This window comes from Narcine bancroftii, chromosome 1, assembly GCF_036971445.1.
Source record: "Narcine bancroftii isolate sNarBan1 chromosome 1, sNarBan1.hap1, whole genome shotgun sequence".
Classification (NCBI taxonomy): Eukaryota; Metazoa; Chordata; class Chondrichthyes; order Torpediniformes; family Narcinidae; genus Narcine; species Narcine bancroftii.
Window position 1 is genome coordinate 143,854,090 of NC_091469.1, and position 21,890 is coordinate 143,875,979.

Consider the following 21,890-nt stretch of genomic DNA (forward strand, 5'->3'; position numbering starts at 1 on the left):
GTAGTTCCAAAGAAGAGCCCAAGCCATAAGTTATTGTTTAATTCAAAACAAAGTTAAAATACTGTGGAGACACAAGAGTCTGCAGACGCTAGAATCTGGAGGTAAAAAGAAACTGCTCGAGGAGCTCATCAGATCAGGTAACATCTGGGGCGGCAGAGGGACAATCAACTTTTCGGGTCAAAATCCTGCTTAAGTCCTAATGCAGAGTCTCGACCAAAAACGTTGACCATCGCTGTGCCTCTCAGGTGCTGTGATGGGCACGACCAGTTGCCCCAGTAGCCACAAGGACAAGGACTGAGGGGAACGATAGGCTTTATTGTACAGAAGACTTGAGCTGGCCCGGATCCAAACTAGGGAAGGGAGAGGTGGCCCGACCTTTTTATGGCTTTTATGGCCAGGGCAGGAGTCCAGGTGAGAGTGTCATCAGGGGGCGGGCCAGCTCGAGCTAATTAGTACACACAATCCATACTATTACATGCTGCTTGTCCCACTGAGGAGTTACTCCAGCAGTTTGAGGATGTTGGAGCTCTGAAATAAAGGCAGTGTAGGAAAAGCTCAGCAGGTCGGGGTGCACCTGTGGAGTGAAAAGTAGAAGTTGGCAATGTATCGGCTTTCATTTCAGATTTCTCGGCTCCTCCGTGATTTCTAGGAAGATCTAGAAACCGTGGTTAACGTAGCAGTTAGCACAAAGATGTAGCAGCGCCAGAGAGTGGGGTTCAATTCGGTGTCTGCAAGGAGTTTGAATGTTCTCCCAGTGTCTACATGAGCTCTGGTTTCCTCCCACCTTTCAAAACGTACAGAGGTTGTAAGGCTGTAGATCAATTGGGAACACGGACTCATGGACCAGAAGGTCTTGTTGCTGCGCTTTATGTCTAAATTTAAATTTAATTAAAATGTACGGTTGTTACTAAGATAAGGTTAGTTAATGTTAGGTATAGATTGGTAACTTATAACTTTATACATCAATTATATTTAACTCCTGAGCGTTTGAAATGATATAAATTAAGTGCTTCAGATTTGTGTTTTTGATGCAAGGGAACATTTTTGCATTCAATTTGGGGATATGATAAGATTAAATGTTTTTGGGCTAAATTAAGAGGCTGCTTGCAAGGAATCTTGAAAATACATTGTTCTCTAGACCCAAAGATCTTTTTAATCGGGGACCTGACTGAAATGGCTTTATTACACAAATTCGATAAATTCCAAATGGCAATTTTGAGATTGGCTTTCGCTGTAGCAAAGAAATGTATAGCTGTTTCATGAAAAGACCAGTTGGAGCTTAATTTACAAAGATGGCATTCAGAAATGAGGTCATGTATACCAATGGAGAAGATAACTTATAATTTAAGATCAATATTATAGATTTTAAAAGATTTGGACCCCATATTTGGATTATTTCATTTTGAAAATCTGAAACTGGTTGTGTGCGGCTGGATCTCCTCATTGAATACTAAATAAGTGATTGAAGTTGTTCTCCTTGTCTCTTTTCTTTTTTTCTATTTTATAGAGAGTAGGGTGGGGTAGATTTAGGTTAAGGGGAGGGGTAGAGGTGGGTGGGGTGGTTAGGTTCTTAGGTTTTTTTTATAGATCTTGTAGTTTTTTTCTATATAACCATGTAAATTTCTTGTTGATAATTTGTTAATTCTAATTCTGTAATTGTGCTTATTACTTCATTTTCTAATAAATAAAATATTTTTTAAAAAATGTAAGGTTGTTGAGTGGGCACAGTGTTTATATATTGTCTCTGCGAATCAAACTGTTGATCTCATTGGAGGCCTTGGCAGGACGTGTGTTGCACTAATAACAAAAAATACCAGTGAGGCCCATTGGGATCCTGTTAAATTACCAGACAAGACTATCGGAGATATGAGCTTAAACCTCAACAGGGCCAACATAGAATTCAAAATCAGTTCATTAAATAATGCGTAGTACAGAAACGTGCCGGAGAATCTCAGCCAGGGCACGCAGCATCCAAAGGAAATAAAAGGTAACCAGTGTTTCGGGCCTGGACCCTCCTTCAGGTTATCTGACAAATGGCCCAGGCCCGAAATATTGGCAACCTTTTACACGTTCCACAGATGCTGCACGACCTGATGAGTTTCTCCAGCATTTGGCACCCGAGCCAGGCATTTGCAACCTTTCTTGTTTAACCCCTGATGGAATAATGCAGAGATTTTTTGAAACAAGTAGCCTGCATACTGATAACTGGAGAACTGAGAAACACAAAAAAAAACTGCAGCTGAGAGGCTGGAGGGATCAGCAGGTCAGGAAGCATCCATGGACAGAAATGTTTCAGGTTGGGACCATACTTTGAGACTCATTTATCCATCAAAACATAAAATCTGTTATCCCTCTCGGATCAGCCTATATCTGATCAACAAGAAGCCATTGGAATGTAGTTGGATGTCAGTTGCCGAAATGGCCCTTCAGCTGGACCCACATAAACCTGCAGATGCTGGAATCTGGAGCAAAAAAAATCACAATCTGCCAGAGGAGCTCAGCAGGTGGGGCAGCGTCAGTGGGAGAGAGAAAGAACGGTCAACCTTTCGGGATGGAGCCCTTCGTCAAGATGGAAGGGTTTCAACCAGAAACATCAACCATCCTCTCTGCCCCCAAACCACCCTCCCACCACCAAACCAATGCTGCTTGACCCACTGAGATCCTCCAACAGACATTTTTTCCCCCTGTTCAGATGCATCATTTTTGCAGTGATTCCCCTTTATATGCTCAAGGGCATTGACGAGTGGGTATTGGAGGTTGGCCTTGTCAATGATGCTAACCAACGGATTTCAATAAAACTTCACCAATCCTGGGAGAAAGATTTCTTTATTGCACAAAGATGATTTCCTTCTGAAACCTGCTTTTCTCTTGATCAGGAGGAAAGGTAAAAGTTCCATTATTGTCACATAAAGCTACATTTAGAATGTAACATCCATGATTTTTTTCTTGTCTCCTGTAATGCAGACAGAGTCGCCACTTTGTCCAGCGCCCCTCACGGAAACCTACAGCACCTGGTGTTCCTGGGTGGTCTCCCCTCCAAGTACTGACTAGGCCTGAGCCTGATTAGCTTCTAAGATCAGACAGTCTCATGCATATTTAGGTTATTGGTTATTAAGCTTCTGCGAATGCAAATGTGCTGGGAGGAAAAAAAAATACAAATTGCATGTGTGATAATTCTCATTTGAGAGAATACATGAAATTGAAACCTATTTAGATTATTATCTATATGCTTCATGAATAAATTATATTTATTTAAGTGCAGTGCTTCAAATAGGAGTAATTGTCCAGGGAATAAGAAGTGTAGCAAAAGAAATATAATGCGTATTATTAAGAAAACAGCACAAGGAGCAGTGGTGGGTGAATAGCTGTGGGTGGGCAGCTGTTGGTAGGCAGCAGTGGGTAGGCAGCAGTACGTAGACAATGGTGGGTAGGCAGGTATGGAGTGATGGGTAGGAAATGGTGGGTAGGAAATGGTGGGTAGGCAGTGGTGGGTAGGCAGGGGTGAGTAGGCAGGGGTGGGTGAATAGCTGTGGGTAGGCAGCAGTGGGAAGGCAGTAGTAGGTAGGCAGTGATGGGTAGGTGGTAGGTAGGCAGTGGTGGGTAGGCAGGGGTGGGTAGGCAGAGGTGGGTAGGCAGAGGTGGGCAGGCAGGGGTGGGTAGGCAGGGATGGGTAGGCAGCGGTGGGTAGGAAATGGTGGGTAGGCAGTGGTGGGTAGGCAGGGGTGAGTACACAGGTGTGGGTAGGCAGTGGTAGGTAGACAATGGTGGGTAGGCAGGTATGGAGAGGTGGGTAGGAAATGGTGGGTAAGAAATGGTGGGTAGGTAGTGGTGGGTAGGCAGTGGTGGGTAGGCAGGGGTGAGTAGGCAGGGGTGGGTGAATAGCTGTGGGTGGGCAGCTGTTGGTAGGCAGGGGTGGGTACACAGGTGTGGGTAGGCAGTGGTAGGTAGACAATGGTGGGTAGGCAGGTATGGAGAGGTGGGTAGGAAATGGTGGGTAAGAAATGGTGGGTAGGTAGTGGTGGGTAGGCAGTGGTGGGTAGGCAGGGGTGAGTAGGCCGGGGTGGGTGAATAGCTGTGGGTGGGCAGCTGTTGGTAGGCAGTGGTGGGTAGGCAGTAGTGGGTGAGTAGCTGTGGGTTGGCTGCAGAGGGTAGGCAGCGGTGGGTAGGCAAGGGTGGGTAAGCAGCGATGGGGTGGGTAGGCAGGGGTGGGTAGGCAGCGGTGGGTAGTTTTCAGTTCAGTCTAAGATTCTGGTACAAAGTGAGGTATGAATGATCAAAAGACGCAAAATGACAGCTCCTACTTGATTTTGGTCGATAGTGTTGGGAAACGAGAATATATTGCTGTGTGGGCTAAGGTTACAGGTGACTGTCAAATCTTTATGTCATATAAAGCAGCATTTGGGATAATATAAAAATCCTCAGGGGTCTCAGTCTGTTGAATTTTACTTATTAAACTGAAGTGATTAAGAAACTAATTATGTGTTATGTAACTAAAGGAAAATTTTAAAAGCATTGGAAGTGGATACAGGTGGTTGATTTTCTTTTATCAAGCCTGAGTGATACATCCTGCAAGAGTTATTAATAGTGTAGCAGAACCAAAGCCAACAATGAACGTTATTGCTGAAGCAATAGCTGCCATTTTCTGCTCTAGAATAACATATATTCAATAATATTTTCCAAATCTATTTACCAAGGCAATTTTACCTTTCTAAATGAAAGCTATCTTAAGCAGCTACTGCATATGTTATGAACAGTTGGTATTTTTTTCTCTCTATGTAAAGAGTTGATTGTATATTTGACTTGCTATATTTTCCTTCAATTTATGTTGACCCAAGGCAAACCACTTCTTATATTTATGCAGTGTGACTATCTAGAACAGGTTTTATTTACAATGTACTCACTGAAGCAACAAAATTCAAGTGATCCATCAAATGAATATCAGAAAATATCAGATAATACAAGTTTTTAAATTTAAAGTTAGACATGCAGCACAATTTTGGCCCACTAGTCCATGACGCCCAATTTACACCCAATTAACCTTCACCCCCCACCCCCAAGTACATTTTGAACAGTGGGTGGAAACCAGAGCTCCCAAGGAAAACCCACGCAGACTCTGGGAGAGCGTACAAATTCCTTACAGACAGTGCAGGATTTGAACCCCCAGCCCCGATCGCTGGGGCTACAAAGGTGTTGCACTAACTGCTACGCCAACCAAGCAGCGCCAATTGGGAGCAACAGTTGGCAACTCAGCCACGCAAGGGTGCTCTACTATTCAACATTCCTTCCAGCCCTATTTAATTGTGTCTAACTCCCTCTGCCTCAAATAACATCAAAGACTCTGCCTCCCACAAAGTTTAAGGAAGAAAGTTCCAAAGGTGTACAACTCTTTGGAAGAAGAAAATTATCTTCTCATCCCTGTTGCATTTTAAAAATTAATTTCTAGTTTAATTCCTACAGATCGAAGCATTCTACTGATGATGCTATAGCCATGTCCCTCCACTGACAGACCTGGAGAACGGCTCCTCATTTGCCAGACTGCTGTTCATCGAATTCTTCTTGGCATTTAATGCAATCCTTCTCAGAGGCTGGTGGAGAATCTGTCCTCCCTTGAACTCAACACCCCTCTCCCTAACTGGATTCTGGGTTCCTCACGGAAAGACCACGGACTGTTCCGAGTTTACAGCAGAATGCTGAGTGCCATCACGCTGTGCACTGATGCCCCGCAGGGCTGTGTGCTCAGCCCACTCCTGTTCACGCTATTAACCCACGACTGCACCGCCAGATCCAGCTCCAACGATGTCATCAAATTTCCATATAGCACAACAGTAGTTGGCTTCATCAGCAACAATGATGGTCACACTACTGAGAAGAGATGGAAGATCTTGTGATAAGATGAGAGAATAACACCTGGGTCTCAATGTGGACAAGACAAAGGAGATGATTGTGGACTTTGGGAGGATCAGGGAATGACCACCCTCCATACACAATAGCTCAGTAGAGGAGAGAGTAGAAAGCACAAAGTTCTTGGAGAACATTTAAGAAGTGACCTTTTCTGGACGTGCAACATCTCCTCACTCGTCAGGAAAGTGCAACAGCTACTGCACCTCCTGGGAAGATGGAGTCAGGAAAATCTAATGGCTACCATCCTGTCTACGTTCTACACAAGTTCTATCGAAAACATACTGGGTGGCTGCATCACCATGTGGTATGGTTGCTAGCGAGCATTGGTTCAAAGCTCAATCCACAGAACCATGAGAGGCAGAGAGGATCACTGGGGTCTCCCACAACCTCCTCCCCCTCCCCCCACTACATTGACATAATCGACCAGGATCATTGTCTGAAGAGGGTGCTACCTTTCAGCTTCTCCTATTGGGAAAGAGGTACAGGAGTATTGGAACCAGAATCACAGAGGAACACAATCTTCCCACAAGTTTTTCAAGCTCTGCTGGGACCAAGGAAAGCTGCCTCAGGACCTTTGTGATGCCATCATCATCACCCTGTACAAAAACAAAGGCGAGAATTCAGACTGCTCAAACTACAGGGGAATCACGCTGCTCTCCATTGCAGGCAAAATCTTCACTAGGATTCTCCTAAATAGAATAATACCTAGTGTCACCGAGAATGTTCTCCCAGAATCACAGTGCGGCTTTCGCGCAAACAGAGGAACTACTGACATGGTCTTTGCCCTCAGACAGCTCCAAGAAAAGTGCAGAGAACAAAACAAAGGACTCTTCATCACCTTTGTTGACCTCACCAAAGCCTTTGACATCGTGAGCAGGAAAGGGCTTTGGCAAATACTAGAGCGCCTCAGATGCCCCCCAAAGTTCCTCAACATGGTTATCCAACTGCACGAAAACCAACAAGGTCGGGTCAGATACAGCAATGAGCTCTCTGAACCCTTCTCCATTAACAATGGCGTGAAGCAAGGCTGCATTCTCGCACCAACCCTCTTTTCAATCTTCTTCAGCATGATGCTGAAACAAGCCATGAAAGACCTCAACAATGAAGACCCTGTTTACATCCGGTACCGCACGGATGGCAGTCTCTTCAATCTGAGGCGCCTGCAAGCTCACACAAAGACACAAGAGCAACTTGTCCGTGAACTACTCTTTGCAGACGATGCCGCTTTAGTTGCCCATTCAGAGCCAGCTCTTCAGCGCTTGACGTCCTGTTTTGCGGAAACTGCCAAAATGTTTGGCCTGGAAGTCAGCCTGAAGAAAACTGAGGTCCTACATCAGCCAGCTCCCCACCATGACTACCAGCTCCCCCACATCTCCATCAGGCACACAAAACTCAAAACTGTCAACCAATTTACCTATCTCAGCTGCACCATTTCATCGGATGCAAGGATCGACAACGAGATAGACAACAAACTTGCCAAGGCAAATAGCGCCTTTGGAAGACTACACAAAAGAGTCTGGAAAAACAACCAACTGAAAAACCTCACAAAGATTAGCATATACAGAGCCGTTGTCATACCCACACTCCTGTTCGACTCCGAATCATGGGTCCTCTAACAGCATCACCTACAGCTCCTAGAACGCTTCCACCAGCGTTGTCTCCGCTCCATCCTCAACATTCATTGGAGCGACTTCATCCCTAACATCGAAGTACTCAAGATGGCAGAGGCCGACAGCATCGAATCCACGCTGCTGAAGATCCAACTGCGCTGGGCAGGTCACGGCTCCAGAATGGAGGTCCATCGTCTTCCCGAGATCGTGTTATATGGCGAGCTCTCCACTGGCCACCGTGACAGAGGTGCCCCAAAGAAGAGGTACAAGGACTGCCTAAAGAAATTTCTTGGTGCCTGCCACATTGACCACTGCCAGTGGGCTGATATCGCCTCAAACCATGCATCTTGGTGCCTCACAGTTCGGCAGGCAGCAACCTCCTTTGAAGAAGACAGCAGAGCCCACCTCACTGACAAAAGACAAAGGAAGAGAAACCCAACACCCAACCCCAACCAACCAATTTTCCCCTGCAACCACTGCAACCATGTCTGCCTGTCCCGCATCAGACTTGTCAGCCACAAACGAGCCTGCAGCTGACGTGGACATTACACCTCCATAAATCTTCGTCCGCGAAGTCAAGCCAAAGAAAAATATATATGTATTGCATATGTATCATTTGCCTGTAGGTGTATTATGTCTGCATGTGTGTCTGCATGTTTTTGCACCGAGGACCAGAGAACACTGTTTTGTCAGACTGTACTTGTGAAGTCGGATTGTAATAAACTTGATCTTGAAAATTATTTCACATAAGGAAAAACCTCTTTGTAACAACCCAGTCTGGGTCTCTCCAGAGCACATCACTCCGTTATTCAATTTAATTGCTTGGTATTACTGGAAAGTAATAACTATTTGGAAGGGATGAGATAGAAAACAAATAAAGAACTCAGGTTTAGCATAGTGCCTATGCTATTTCAGTGCCAGTGACACAGGTTTGAATCAAACGCATTCACCCCTTACCTGTATGGATTTCCTCCGGGTGCTTTGGTTTCATACAACGTCCAAAAAAAACAAGGTTTGTATCATGGGCCAAAGGGCCTGTTATTGTGCTATATTTCAAAATTAATCATTTAAGTCATCATAAAAATTCATCAGATAAAATAAAATTCCAACTCGGTCACCTTTCTCTTCAAGGGATTAAATTACGAATTGGTTTCTCTGTAAATGTCATCACATGATTCCATCTTCCTAATATTACTATGTCGAAGGCACTTGAACACTGACAACTGTAAAAGGGTTTGTTTAATGCACATCTAGCCAGCAATCTTGTTATTCTTTCTTACCAAGTGCAACCCTCTATACTTTTGCATGATTGTTCATTCAATCTCTCTCAATCTAGTGAACGTGGCAGGATTGCAACGTCTTTCAAATCAAATGTCTTGAAGTTTTAATGGGGCATTAGTGCATGGAAACCTGATTGTGTGCTCTTGAAATGACCCACTTTGCAATGATTGACAAGATGTTATATAGTTTCAAATGAGTGGCCAAATTTACGCTGATAGGTGAATGCCCCATACAGGTTGAGACATTGGCCCATTAATGCACGGAACATTTCTGGAAAACATTGACAGGAATAAAATTGTGTGAAAAGAAATTAAATAAAAATATAATGACATGGTAAATGCAGCTTGATGGGTAAACAATTTTTTCAAAATAATTTCATTGGAAAGAGATGGATTTACAAATAATCCAGTGGCATTGCTCCAGTGACCTTGGGTGCTGTCTGTGTGGAGTTTCCATGATCTCCCTGCACCAATCAATTTCTTCCAGGCGCTCATTTCCCCCATATCAGAATCATGAACATGTGTCATGAAATTTAGTGTTTTGTGGCACCAGTATTGTGCGTTAAAGGTGCCAAAAATTATTATAAATTGCAATTCCATAAATAGATTTTTAAAATAAGTAATTAGTGCGAAAAGAGAAATAAAAAAGTGTGGTAGTGTCTATCGGCCTATTATCCATTCAGAAATCTGATGGCAGAGGGGAAAATATTTGATTTGTAACAGTGGGTGTGCATCTTCTGTACATTTTACCTGATGATAGCAGCGAGGAAAGGGCATGGCCTGCGTGTTGAGTGTCATTAATGATAGACGCTGATGTCTTGAGACATCACCTTTTAAAGATGGAATGAAGACTGATGCCAGTGTTGGTGCTGGCTGAGCTTACAACCCTCTATAGCCTCTTCATGACCTGTGCATTGGCACCTCCACAGTAGCCTCTTTTCCACTGGACCCTGACCTAGTAAATTCCCAGTTAATGCTTGGGACAGGGTGCCAGTGGAAAAGGAACATTGTCCAAACGCCGGTGTCAAATTGCATCATTTCACGCTGGGGATTAACCACCTCTACCCCTACTCATATCCCCGGCGTTTGCTGATGCCGCCGTGCTGATAAACCCATTTCCAGTTGAAGGTAGAACCTTCCGATCCCAAGGGATGAATTGTGTTCAATGAAAAAGCAATTAATGTCCCACTTGAGGGTGGCCCAGTGAAAACTGCACAAAGGGCTTCCTATCCCGGGACACTGCACAGCCAATTAACTGGGAGGCCAGTGGAAAAGGGTCTCGAGATGCATCACTGCATACAGACACCTCACAAAGATGTACTGTAAATTCAGTCAAATGCGGATGAGTATTCAGAGAATCAAAGGTTATGCGAGGTCATCCTCAGCTCCACTGTGTTGTAAAAAAATTAATAATTTTCCACATCAATGTTCTCATTTCTGGGCTTCTGGCATTGAGAAGCCCAAATATTCATGGCAACCACTTAACAACAAAACCAAATTGTTCCTGGTGAACTTTGGGAAGGAACACAAATTGAAAAGAAGATAGAAGCACAAGGAGTGAATGTTACGTTATTGGTCAGATCTGGCTTATTGTAACTGTTGACTTGTATTTGTCTATTTATTTGATTATTTTTGCTCACCCCTACTACCTGCTAAGGTCAGTTTATTATAACACTGCAATTTGAAGCTTTCTTTTTCAGCTTTGAGCATTTCTATGTCACATTTAGTGGAGATATGTACAAGATTATAAATTATGTTCAGCTCCAGACCTGCATCATTCTCTATGCCTCAGCAAGGGCAGGTTTAATCTGTATTTTGGACTCCACCCCACTTCCCAGTATTATCCTTTCTATTTAGATTCCTCCTCCTTCCCTTCCACAAGCCATCCCCCCCACCCCCCCCCCCCCCACCCCCCAAACCACCACCACCACCACCAGTGCTTAATTGACATCATCTCAGGATAGTCACTTCATTCAGATTGGAACTTGCAGCACAAAGCAGGCCAAGCATGGTAGGGCAGACTTGATGGGCTGAATTGCCTATGCTTTATGGTCTATTGCTATTAATTAAAAGTAGTGCAGCCTTACTTTGTCCAAAGAACCAGAATTCAGTGCTTTTATTTTCTCCCAATAAATTCCTAGGCACTCCAGGTGAAAAGAAAGCATTTATTATTCATTCCTTATTGTCCTTTAAATGGTAATTTAGGATAATTAGCTGTTTAGCTGCAGGCATGTAGTCACCTAGAGACACACATTCTCCTCTCCTTCCCTCTTTGCCTTCTGCAGGGAGCAATCCCTCTGTGACTTCCTTGTCCACACCTCCTTCCCCACCAATCATCCTCTTGGCACCTACCCCTGTGACTTCAGGGGATGCTTCACCTGCACCCACACCTCCTTCCTCACCACCATTCGGGGCCCCAAACATTCCTTCCAAGTAAATCTACAGGGGTCATCTGCCTCATCCAGTGCTCCCATCATCATTTTATTGAGCACCTTGGTTCTGTCCACTGAAATAGTGTGGGAATCCATTTCAGTTCCCCATCCCATTCCCCTGCTGACATGTCGGTCCATTGTGTCACACACTGCCAGACTGAGACCACCCACAAATTGGAGGATCAATACCTCATATTCCATCTAGACACCCTCCAACCGGATGGCATTAAACCCCTCCCCTTTCTTCTTCCCCCTTTTGTCTTTTCACCAACTATCTCTCTCTCTCTCACACTTTCACTCATCCTTTTTCCCTCTGTCTCCTTCCAAAGAGCCCAAATCAATCCTCACCTCTCCTCTTATTATATCAAATTAACACCTTTTGTTGGTCTGGACTCCTCTCCTTGCAAACCTTCAGTCTTTATTCTGACACCTTCCTGTTCTTTGCTTATTCCTTGAAGAAGGGTTTGGGACCAAATTGTCGTTCTGGACACTGCGAGGCCGGCTGAGTTCTTTCAGCATTTCTTTGTGCGTTCACCTAGAGGCCAGAGGAAGTAGGGATGACAAATTTTCATTTCCAAAGGAAGTGAATGATCCTGGTGGATTTCCACACTAATGCAACAAATACATGGTCACCAAGATGGCATTAGCATGTTAATTCCACATTTAATGAATCCATTCATATTTCCCTTCTATAATGGTATAATTTCTTCACATCACCAACCAGTGGTTAAAGCAACATCCTGCAATATTTTCCTGAAAATATTTAAATTTGATTTACATCTGAATTGTCTCATTTTAGTAAGAATTGGTTCCAATTGAAATGATTACAGTCCTAACACTTGGCACTCCTCATTGCTTGACAACATTCAAAGTGGTGCATTAACTTAGTAAATTTCAGCATGTCAAAGAGAACTTGATTATTTCAGGATCAATCGGGAATTGAGAAAGAATCCTGAATCTGAGAGATACCTGGTTCTCAAGAGTCTTTCAGCAGTATTCATATTGTCAGCATTGATTTGGCTGAGCTAAAAGTGAGGAATTAGGGGGCAAATGGTTCATTTCGGAACAAATTTGGCCATTCCAGCGAGGGACGGGTTTAGCTTTAATGAACTAAATAATCTCTTCTCACTTTTACTTTCTTTATGCAATTTAAGAATTGAAAAGCTTATTTTGAAATCAGAAACTACTTTTTCCTTCAACTCGTCATTTGAATATTGGACTAATTTGTGAGCTATATTTGAGGAGTCACCTATGAGATTGTGTGCAATGTGCACAAGTTTAACTTTCTAGCAGAAAAATGCAGCAAGTAAATCTTGCTCCATTCTCTTCTCTCAGTACTGGAAGGGTTTATTTGGGAGCACCAGAGGGCCCTCTAGGCTTTTCTTTCATCAGTGCAACCCAAAGGAATGAGATGGGAGTTTAATCAAATTAAAGGCCATGAAAGAGAAAAGGAAAGATTGAGCTGTGCGTAAAATGCACAAAACTGTATTCATCAATGACCGTAATTTGAACCCTGCATTGGGGCTAACTACTCTTGATGACAGGAGAGGTACCTTAGAATTGCAGCCAATTTGAGCAGTAAAATATGAGATTTTTTTACCCAATGTAGATCCCTTGTGTTGGTTGTTCTGTATCAGTCACTGTTTCAATGTCTCAGTGTCAATACTGGCTTATTTTACGCTATTGCAATCTTGTGTTATCTGATTGGAACTCACTTGATTTTGCATGGGCTGTTGAATATGTGTGAGTATCATTGCTAATTTCACATGAGGAACTTTTCAAGTTGAACCTGCTTCTGTGTTTAAGTTAGGTCAATGTGTGTAATCAGTAATACCGTAGACCTGGAATCAGTTCTGACAGGTAGTTAACATGAAAATTTGTCAAAGTCTCTAATTTTATTTAAAATGATTTTGATTCTTCACTTGATATGTCACCAGTTTACCTCCTCTTGCATCATATTTAAAACTCATTTTGCAGCCAAGCAATTATTTCCATAATGTTTTGGTTACCACTTGCATGTGACACTGAGTAATAATGTCTTTGGAAATGTGAATCATTTCTAAAGCCTTCTGGTTCGAAATTGCAGTGTATGCTCATAATAATATCTCCCAATGAAATTTTAGTCTATTTTAATGAACCTGTTCACATTACAGTGTTAAAACAGCAAGGCATTCATAGGAATGTGTCAGGGTGTTAATTATTATATTGCACACAAGAATTTCCAGCGACCTATCTAACTCTTTTGCTTTCTTTACTCTTCATTTATACAGTATTCTATTCCTAAAGCAAGGCGGCAGATTGTTTATGTCTCCATATTTTTGAGCTGGCAACATTGCTGGAGTGTCTAGCAGGGTTAGTCTATGGAATTAGTGATTTCCATCTGATAATTCCATGGAAGTCAAGAAGTATTCCAGGGTGATGTCAAGCACCAAGTGACTTTACATGAATATCACTAACAAGGCCAGCTTTTATTTCTTGTTCCTAATTATCCTGGAGAGGCAAAACTGACCTGCCAGCTTGATCAGTAGTTTGAATCACTGCAGTCTTCATGATGAAGGTGCTCCCACAGAGAATTTTCAGATATGGATTGAGCAACGATCGGCCAGGTGAATGAGCAGCAACCAGGCCCACTGTGTTACATGGCCATTTGGTCTGCTATACAACCCCACCCCCCAGAATCATTGGCTAAAAGAGATGAACTGGCTGCGTGCACCTTAGGTGGATGCCTTTGGTTGGGGGCAATAAATGGTTTGTTCTGTCTATAGTAAACAGTTGAGAATATCCCCAATGTCTAAAGTGTACTTAACCCCATCCCTTTTGATCACTTGGAAAGGGCCATCGCACAGCCATTGTAATGGCATCCCTGGGGCCTGTCCACACACGAATATGCGGTGTCAGGAGGGCTAGAGGCACATGCCAGTTGGTTGCAATCAACTTTCTTATTGTGACCTGGTGTTGAAGCTGCCAAAGCACATCCAGATCAGAAGGGCAGGGGTCGGACAAGGGGTGGACGTCACCTGGATCCAGATCAGAAGGGCAGGGGTTGGACAAGAGGTGAACGTCACCTGGATCCAGATCAGAAGGGCAGGGATTGGACAAGAGGTGAACGTCACCTGGTTCCAGATGAGAAGGGCAGGGGTCGGACAAGAGGTGAACGTCACCTGGATCCAGATCAGAAGGGCAGGGGTCGAACAAGAGGTGAACGTCACCTGGATCCAGATCAGAAGGGCAGGGGTCGGACAAGAGGTGGACGTCACCTGGATCCAGATCAGAAGGGCAGGGGTCGGACAAGAGGTGAATGTCACCTGGATCCAGATCAGAAGGGCAGGGGTCGGACAAGAGGTGAACGTCACCTGGTTCCAGATGAGAAGGGCAGGGGTCGTACAAGAAGAGAATGTCACCTGGATCCAGATCAGAAGGGCAGGGGTCGGAAAAGAGGTGAACGTCACCTGGATCCAGATCAGAAGGGCAGGGATTGGACAAGAGGTGAACGTCACCTGGATCCAGATCAGAAGGGCAGGGGTCGGACAAGAGGTGAAAGTCACCTGGAACCAAGAGAACTGAACCATAAACCATTTCAGCGGACGACACTGGCATATCTTCCTTTGGGGCGGTGCACACTCTCAGCAGAACCCATGAGCCATGCTTTGAGTGCAGTCTTGGGTTGCCTGTGGAAACATTCCACAAGACCATTGGACTGCGGGTGGTGTGCTGTGGTGTGATGGAGTTGTGAGCCACAAAAGCACGCAAGGGCAGTCCATAACTCAGAGGTGAATTTTGCTCTGCTGTCTGAGGTGACATACCTGGGAACTCCAAATCTTGAGATCCAGTTGGCAATGAACACTCTGGCACATGTCTCATTGTCGCTGGATATCAATGAGATGGCCTCTGTCCATCGTGTGAATCAGTCTAAGAGGATATATCTCATGTTCTGAGACACTGGCAGGGGTCCAACCAGGTCTATATGCACATGTTAAAAATGTTGGCACACTGCTGGGAAAGACTGGAGAGGCGCCTTGGTGTGCCACTACATTTTGGAAGTTTGGCAGTGGATAAACATCCAGGCCCACTACGCAATGTCTTTCTTAAGTCCATGCCATACATATTTTGTTGCCATGAGCTTGACCATTGCTCTGATGAAGGGCTGGGACAGGTTGTGAACTTCATCAAAAAGGTGCCGTCTCCAAGACGCGGACTACCAGCCCGGGATAGCCCATAGATATACCGCAAAGCAGATATGGCCCGCCCAGTTGTGGTGCCACATGTTGTATGTCTAGATTTGTGATGGCAGTTCTGTATCCCTCAACATCCAGGTCCATGGCCTGTGCACTATCCAAGTTAGAGATATTGACCCCACCCTGGATATGATGCAGTGCCAGTCTGGACAGCATATCAGCGACCAGATTGTTTTTTTCCTGAAACATGACACACATCCATAGTGAATTCGGAAATGTATGATAAGTAGTGTTGCTGCATGGCTGACCAAGGGTCCAATATCTTGCTAAAGGCAAAAGTGAGCGGCTTTTAGTGCATGAAAGCGGTGAAATGGCTGCCTTCCAAAACATATTGGAAGTGTCATGAGGCCAGGTACAATGCCAACAGCTCTCGATCAAATGTGCTGTACTTCATTTCTGATGGCCGTAGGTGGTGGCTAAAGAAAGCCAGGGGTTGGCAATGAATATTCAAGAACCGCGCTCACTACATTATCAGAAGCATCTGTGGTGAGTTGCTAGAGAGGCGGTGGGATTACAATGTGCAAGCATTGCTGCTTTGGCCAGAGCACTTTTGGTGGCTGTGAATGCAAACTCTGCCTTTGCGGTCCAAGTAACTTCTTTGTGGTGACGAGTTGAAATACTGGGCCAAGAACATTGGCGGCTGCCAGAATGAAACGGTGATAGAAATTAGCCATACCTAAACATTTCTGCATTCCTTTAAACGTGGTACATTTCGGGAAAGCATGTACGGCATCCACTTTGGTGGATAAGGGAAACATACCTTCTGCTGTGATCTTGTGTCCTATGAAATCAATGGTCGTTTTGCCAAACTGGCATTTGCTAGGGTTGATGGTAAGTCCGAATTCATCTAGCTGTTGGAACAGATGGTGTAAGTTCAGTTGGTAGTTGGTGATCTTGCTCATTTTGACTGGCGATGAGGATGTCGTTTAAGTAGATGTATGCGAATTCTAAATCCCTGCCGCCAGCATCCATAAACAACTGGAATGTTTGAGCAGCATTCTTCAAACCAAATGGTATCCTGAGGAATTTTAAAAGTCTGAAAGGAGTAATAATTGCCGTTTTTGGAATGTCATCTGGATGGACTGGGATTTGATGATATCCTTTGACCAAGTCTACCTTGGAAAAGACACGGCAATTGTGCAGGCAGTCAGCAAAATCCTGTATGTGCGCAATGGGGTATCTGTCAGACGTAGTTGTATCACTGAGCCTGCATTAGTTGCCGCAGGGTCTCCACTCACTAGTGCTCTTGGGCACCATGAGTAATGGCAATGCCCAAGGGCTGTTGGAATGCTGAATGATGCCCAATTCCTACATGGCAGAAAATTCTGCCTTGGCCTGCTATAGTTTATCTAGCTGGAGACAACAAGCCCTGGCATAAATCGGTGGGCCCAAGGTGTCAATGCAATGGGACATGCCATGAGCTGTTGTTGAGGAATTGAATTTATGAGAAGCACGCCAGGAAATTCGTTGAGCAGGGCAGCATAGGTGTCAGTGCATAGAGCGTGCACCATGAGTAGGGAGACTCGTCATTTGCTGCTTATCACAGGGTATGTTTGGAAAGTAGTAGCGTTGACTAGCTTATTTCGATTAATATCAACTAGCAGGTTGTAGGGTTGTAGGAAATCTGCACCCAAAATGGGCTGTGTGATGGAAACCAAAATTAAATTCCAATGGAACGCTGCCTGTCCTATCTTAATGGTGACATGCCGCGAGCCAAAGCTGGGGATGGAAGTTCGCAGCTTGAAGAGCGTGTCCCTGTCACTTATGTGTCTATTCAAAGTATGTTGGTGGGAACAAATTGAGCTGAGCACCTGTGTCCATGAGAAATTTGCGCTTATAAGCATCATCATGAGATAGAGGAGGCCAGTACTCGTGCCAGTTGCCGAGCCCAACAACTTTTCAGGCTTGCTACTGGTAGGCACACGGGGGAACACATCTATGGGCATTTTTCCCCCTCCGGCGGTGGTAAAAACACCATTCTCAGCACCTGTCAGTACATTCATCCCTTTTTGTTTGAACTGCAGCTACGGGCAGTGCGCAGGGCATGGGAGATGTATCTGCCAAGAACATGGGGTGAATGTGGGCAGTCTCTTGCCTTGCGGTAGAGTCTGTCAGTCTCCTGGGCCACGTCATAAGGACGGCTGAAATCCATGTTTGATTTTGGCACGGAGATGTGACCCGGGATCTTCACCAGGAAAAAGGTCTCAAAAGGAAAGCAATTGGAATGACTGTCTGCTAGCGTGAGCATTTCATTCATTAAATCAGATGGACTTCTGTCGCCTAGCCCTTCTATATTCAAAAGCCACATGCCCCATTCGTGCCTGATTAATTCCAAGATGTCCAGGAGGAATGGTCAGAACCTGGTATATCGGTTTTATGCCAGGGGGTGGCCAATAAATTCACTTACTTTAGCTGCTGTAGCAGCGTCCAGTGCCTCGACGACATGCCAAAACATCGCGTCTTCAGCAGAAGACGGAACTGGGTCACAGCCTGGTTCAGTCACACTCGAGGCTGGTGGGCCCAGAAAGGGGGCAGGTGAACACCTACTGCTGCTGTCGGTGTGTCCATGTTGACTTGGATTCAAACTGTGGCTGAACCTTGGAGTCCAGTAGAGCTACTAAGTCAATTCACCAATGGTTAGACAGCAAAGACACTTCACTCAAATTTGCCTCCTCTTTTAAATCCCTTCTGGCCCAGACACCCGGGACCGGAAGTGACGTCACCCCGAGCATGCAACTCACCTGAAGGGCATATGGCTTAAAGTGAAGATGATGGGACCCCCCGCTCCATCTTGTTGGTGATTATACAAATCCCTAGTGTGACGCCACCCTGCCCGCAGCACTGCCTGGCCCCCCAGCCAGGTGAATGAGCGATGACCAGGCCTATGGCACTGCGCAGTCACTCAGACAGCTACACAGGTGACAGCTCGGCCCATCAATGCTATGCAGTCACTCGGCCAGCTACACAGGTGACGGTTCGGCCCACTGCGCTATGCGGCCGCTTGGCCCACTACACTTTGTCATTTTGCACCTAATGGAGTCATCAATTCATTGAGTCATAATAACAGGCTGTTCAGCCCATCATGTCCATGCTTGCCATTAACCACCCATACTCACTAATCCCATTTAACAGCACTTGCTCCACAACCTTTTGATGCTTTGCCAGTCAAGTGTTCATCCAGGTACTTCATAAATGTCGTGAAAGTACCTTCTTCCTCCAGCCACTCAGGCAATGTGTTCCAGATCCTATCCAACCTTTCAATGGATATGTTCTCCCTCAGATCCCCTTTAATCCTCTTAAGCTAAACCCACACTCTCTAGCAATCTGCAGGCATACCTTGATGAAGGGCTCAGGCCCAAAACGTTGGTCACTCTTTGCTCCCTATAGATGCTGCACGACCTGCTGAGGTTTGCCAGCATTTTTACGTATGGCACTGCACGCACAGCATCTCCAGACTTTCCTGCTTCGCTCCCCTGAGCTTTAGATTCTGCTGCTCTGGGGAAAAGTGTTCTACTATCAAACCCAACAACACCCATCACAATTCTGCATCCATCCATCCATCAATGCTCAGATCAATAATTTCAAAAATACTCAGAAGAATGGGGAAAGTCTAAATTTAATGCAACATACACAATTAGATGTTTTCAGATGTCTATTTGAGCACTGAACTCACGAAATATATATAGCAAATCAAAGGTAATAATAATGTTAACATTCTAAAAGTAACAATCACCTGCCAACTCTCCCCCCCCCCAAAAAAAAACTGGATTGATTATATTGAAAAATGTTATTGAGGGAAATGACTAAACTGGAAATTAAAATTTTGCTCTGAAAGTTATAGATCAGATTAAACTAGAACAGAGAATCATTCTGGGGAAAGAGAGGCAAATAATTTGTGGAAATTATCCATTACAAGCATGAACACAAAGTAAAATCCTCAGCAGGTTGTCCTATTGATAGATGCTGAATTATAGACAACCATAAGGAAATATAATGATATTACAGTACTTAGTTATTTCCATACATTGGGCCAGTAATGAAAGATAGATCAAGTCTGGTGAATGATATAACATGGTTCAAACATTCTTCTAGCATATTGGCTCATGTTGTTAACCTCAATACTTTGCTATTTTTACAGGATAATGAGGTGAGGGAAAGCCGCTTCAGCTTCACTGCGTACGGAGTGGGACCTTGTCTCCAATCAAAAGATGGAGTCACTCCCAAAGGGGCAATCAACACATCACAACCTGCATCAAAAGGCCAAGAAGATATGAGGAAACTCTTCATCGACAGAGCTAAGAAGATTGACACAGTAGCACGGGCTGGTTTTCCTCTAGCCTTTTTAATTTTCAATATTTTTTATTGGGTCATCTACAAAATTCTTCGACGCGAGGACATCCACCAGCAGCAATAGTCACAGGCCTCGACAAGACATAATTTCAGCCTGAACTGGGATCCCAGTGTGATAAAGAGGTCAGAAAATTCACCTTTCACACATTTGAACATTGGATGAAACTCTCCAAATCTAAAGAAGAATCTAAATGAATAAGGGTAAATCAGTCATCCAGTGATTTCTGCATTTTCACATCTCACCGAGTACTCAAGGAAGGGACATTCCACATGAGCCAAAATTAACTGGCAAGGTAAAACATTGACTGGGATATTTTTTTTTATGTTTAGAAGTGATTGCTTCCAGTTTGGAGATAGCAATAAGAAAATTACTCATGGCCCATTAGAGACCAGCATAATGGAAAAGGAAAATCTGGGAGAGAGTCAGGTTATTTAGTAACTCAGCACATCTTATTTGACAAATCCATTGATTTGATTTAGATAAGGTGTGGAAACTCATAGCAGACAGATCCCAAACACGTTTGCCAAATCAATTCCACCCCTTTGAACATTTAGTCCATCTCTTGTTTGATGTGGTGAAAAATCCCCTTTGCTAATTCATAGGCTCACTGATTCCTGGTGAAAATCAATGTAGGAAGATTGATCTACACTCAGCAGAGCTTAGACTAAAAAGACACAATCTAATTGAGATAGAAAAGATTGTGAGAGGGGTTGGCAGACAGACGCCAACAATCTATTTCCTTTTGCTTGCAAGATCCAGAACTTTGGTGCCTCGTTTCAGAATAAAGAATCAACCGTGTAGGATTTGGGATGAACAGAGGGTTGTGGATCTTTCAAATTCTTGAGGTGAGAGAGATCTAGGTTTGCACTTGTTGCTCGTCTCCAAGATTAAGTACGATGATAAATGGATACAAGAAGGAATGGAGGGATAAGGAGATAGGAAGGAAAAACTCGAAGTAACGAATCATCCATAACATAATCAAATACCTTTGCAATGGGGTTGAAAAGTAGATTTCTGTCCTGAACCTTTGACAGCATTAAATTCGATCTTGGGCCTGAGGAGGCATGCATTTCTTTTCCTTGGATTATTACAACCATCCCTGGTGCATAAAGTCTAGCCTACACAATCACCATAGGTTTCTCAGCCCTGCCTTTCATTAAATTATCAGTGGATAGAATGCCATTGCAGATCTGGGATTAAATCAATTGTTCAGAAGCCAGATGTTGAACGACTGTGTGAAAAGCTAGATAAGGGAATGTTTTTAAAAAGGAAGACTGGAATAACTCAGAGCTGGAGATTTAGGAGGATGTAGAGACCAGGTTGAAGAAAGAAAGAAAGATGAATGATAATGATTTGATTATCATGTGTATAAAATATGCAGATACACCAAAGTCCTTGCTTGCTGCAGGAAAACTGAGATACACCAACTACAATAGTATGTGCTAAATTACCCAAGTGGAGAAAGAGATCCATGAAGATAAAGGGTAGCTGGATAAATCAATATTCACAGTTACAATTAGAGCAAGGGAAAAAGTGGAATTTCAATCATGAAGACAAATCTTCTTGGTGGTCCCGAAGAAGTTTATGGTAAGAGGAGGTTCAAGACCCTGATAGCCATTGGGTAAAAAAACTGTTCTTGAATCTAGATGTGCTGGAATTCAGGTTTCTGTACATTCTGCCTGAAAGTAGCAGTGAGCAGCCAGGATGATATGGGTCTTTTCTAATGTTGCCTGCCTTCTTGAGTCGGCACTGCATATGTCTAGTTCTAGTTTTAGAGCTTTGGCAGATTGAGTCAGAAGAGAGATTTTTATTTTTTTTACATTAATATTTTTATGAAGTATGTGAAGACCAGTATTTATTACCCATCTCAAATCACCCCTGAGAAGGTGGTGATGAAATCAAACTCATGGATACAGGTTGAGTTTCGACATTTAAGAGAAGATTGGATAGTGCTTGAATGGGAGGGGAATGGAGGGCTATGGTCCGGATGTAGGGTTGATTAGTGCAGGCAGAATAATAGATCTGCATGAACTAGATGGGGCAAAGTGCCTGTGTCGAAGTGTTCTATGGCTCTAACTACC

The 21,890-nt window shown here is 44.0% G+C and overlaps 1 protein-coding gene across 1 annotated transcript in view; it reads left to right on the top strand.

The window, feature by feature from the left end:
* Positions 1-19,872, top strand: part of glra3 (glycine receptor, alpha 3) — a 189,633-nt gene extending 169,761 nt beyond the window's left edge. Inside the window, exon 10 of the mRNA XM_069940928.1 lies at positions 19,597-19,872. Coding sequence (XP_069797029.1) covers positions 19,597-19,872 — 276 coding nt within the window. The remainder of the gene's footprint in view (positions 1-19,596) is intronic.
* Positions 19,873-21,890: the final 2,018 nt, after the last annotated feature.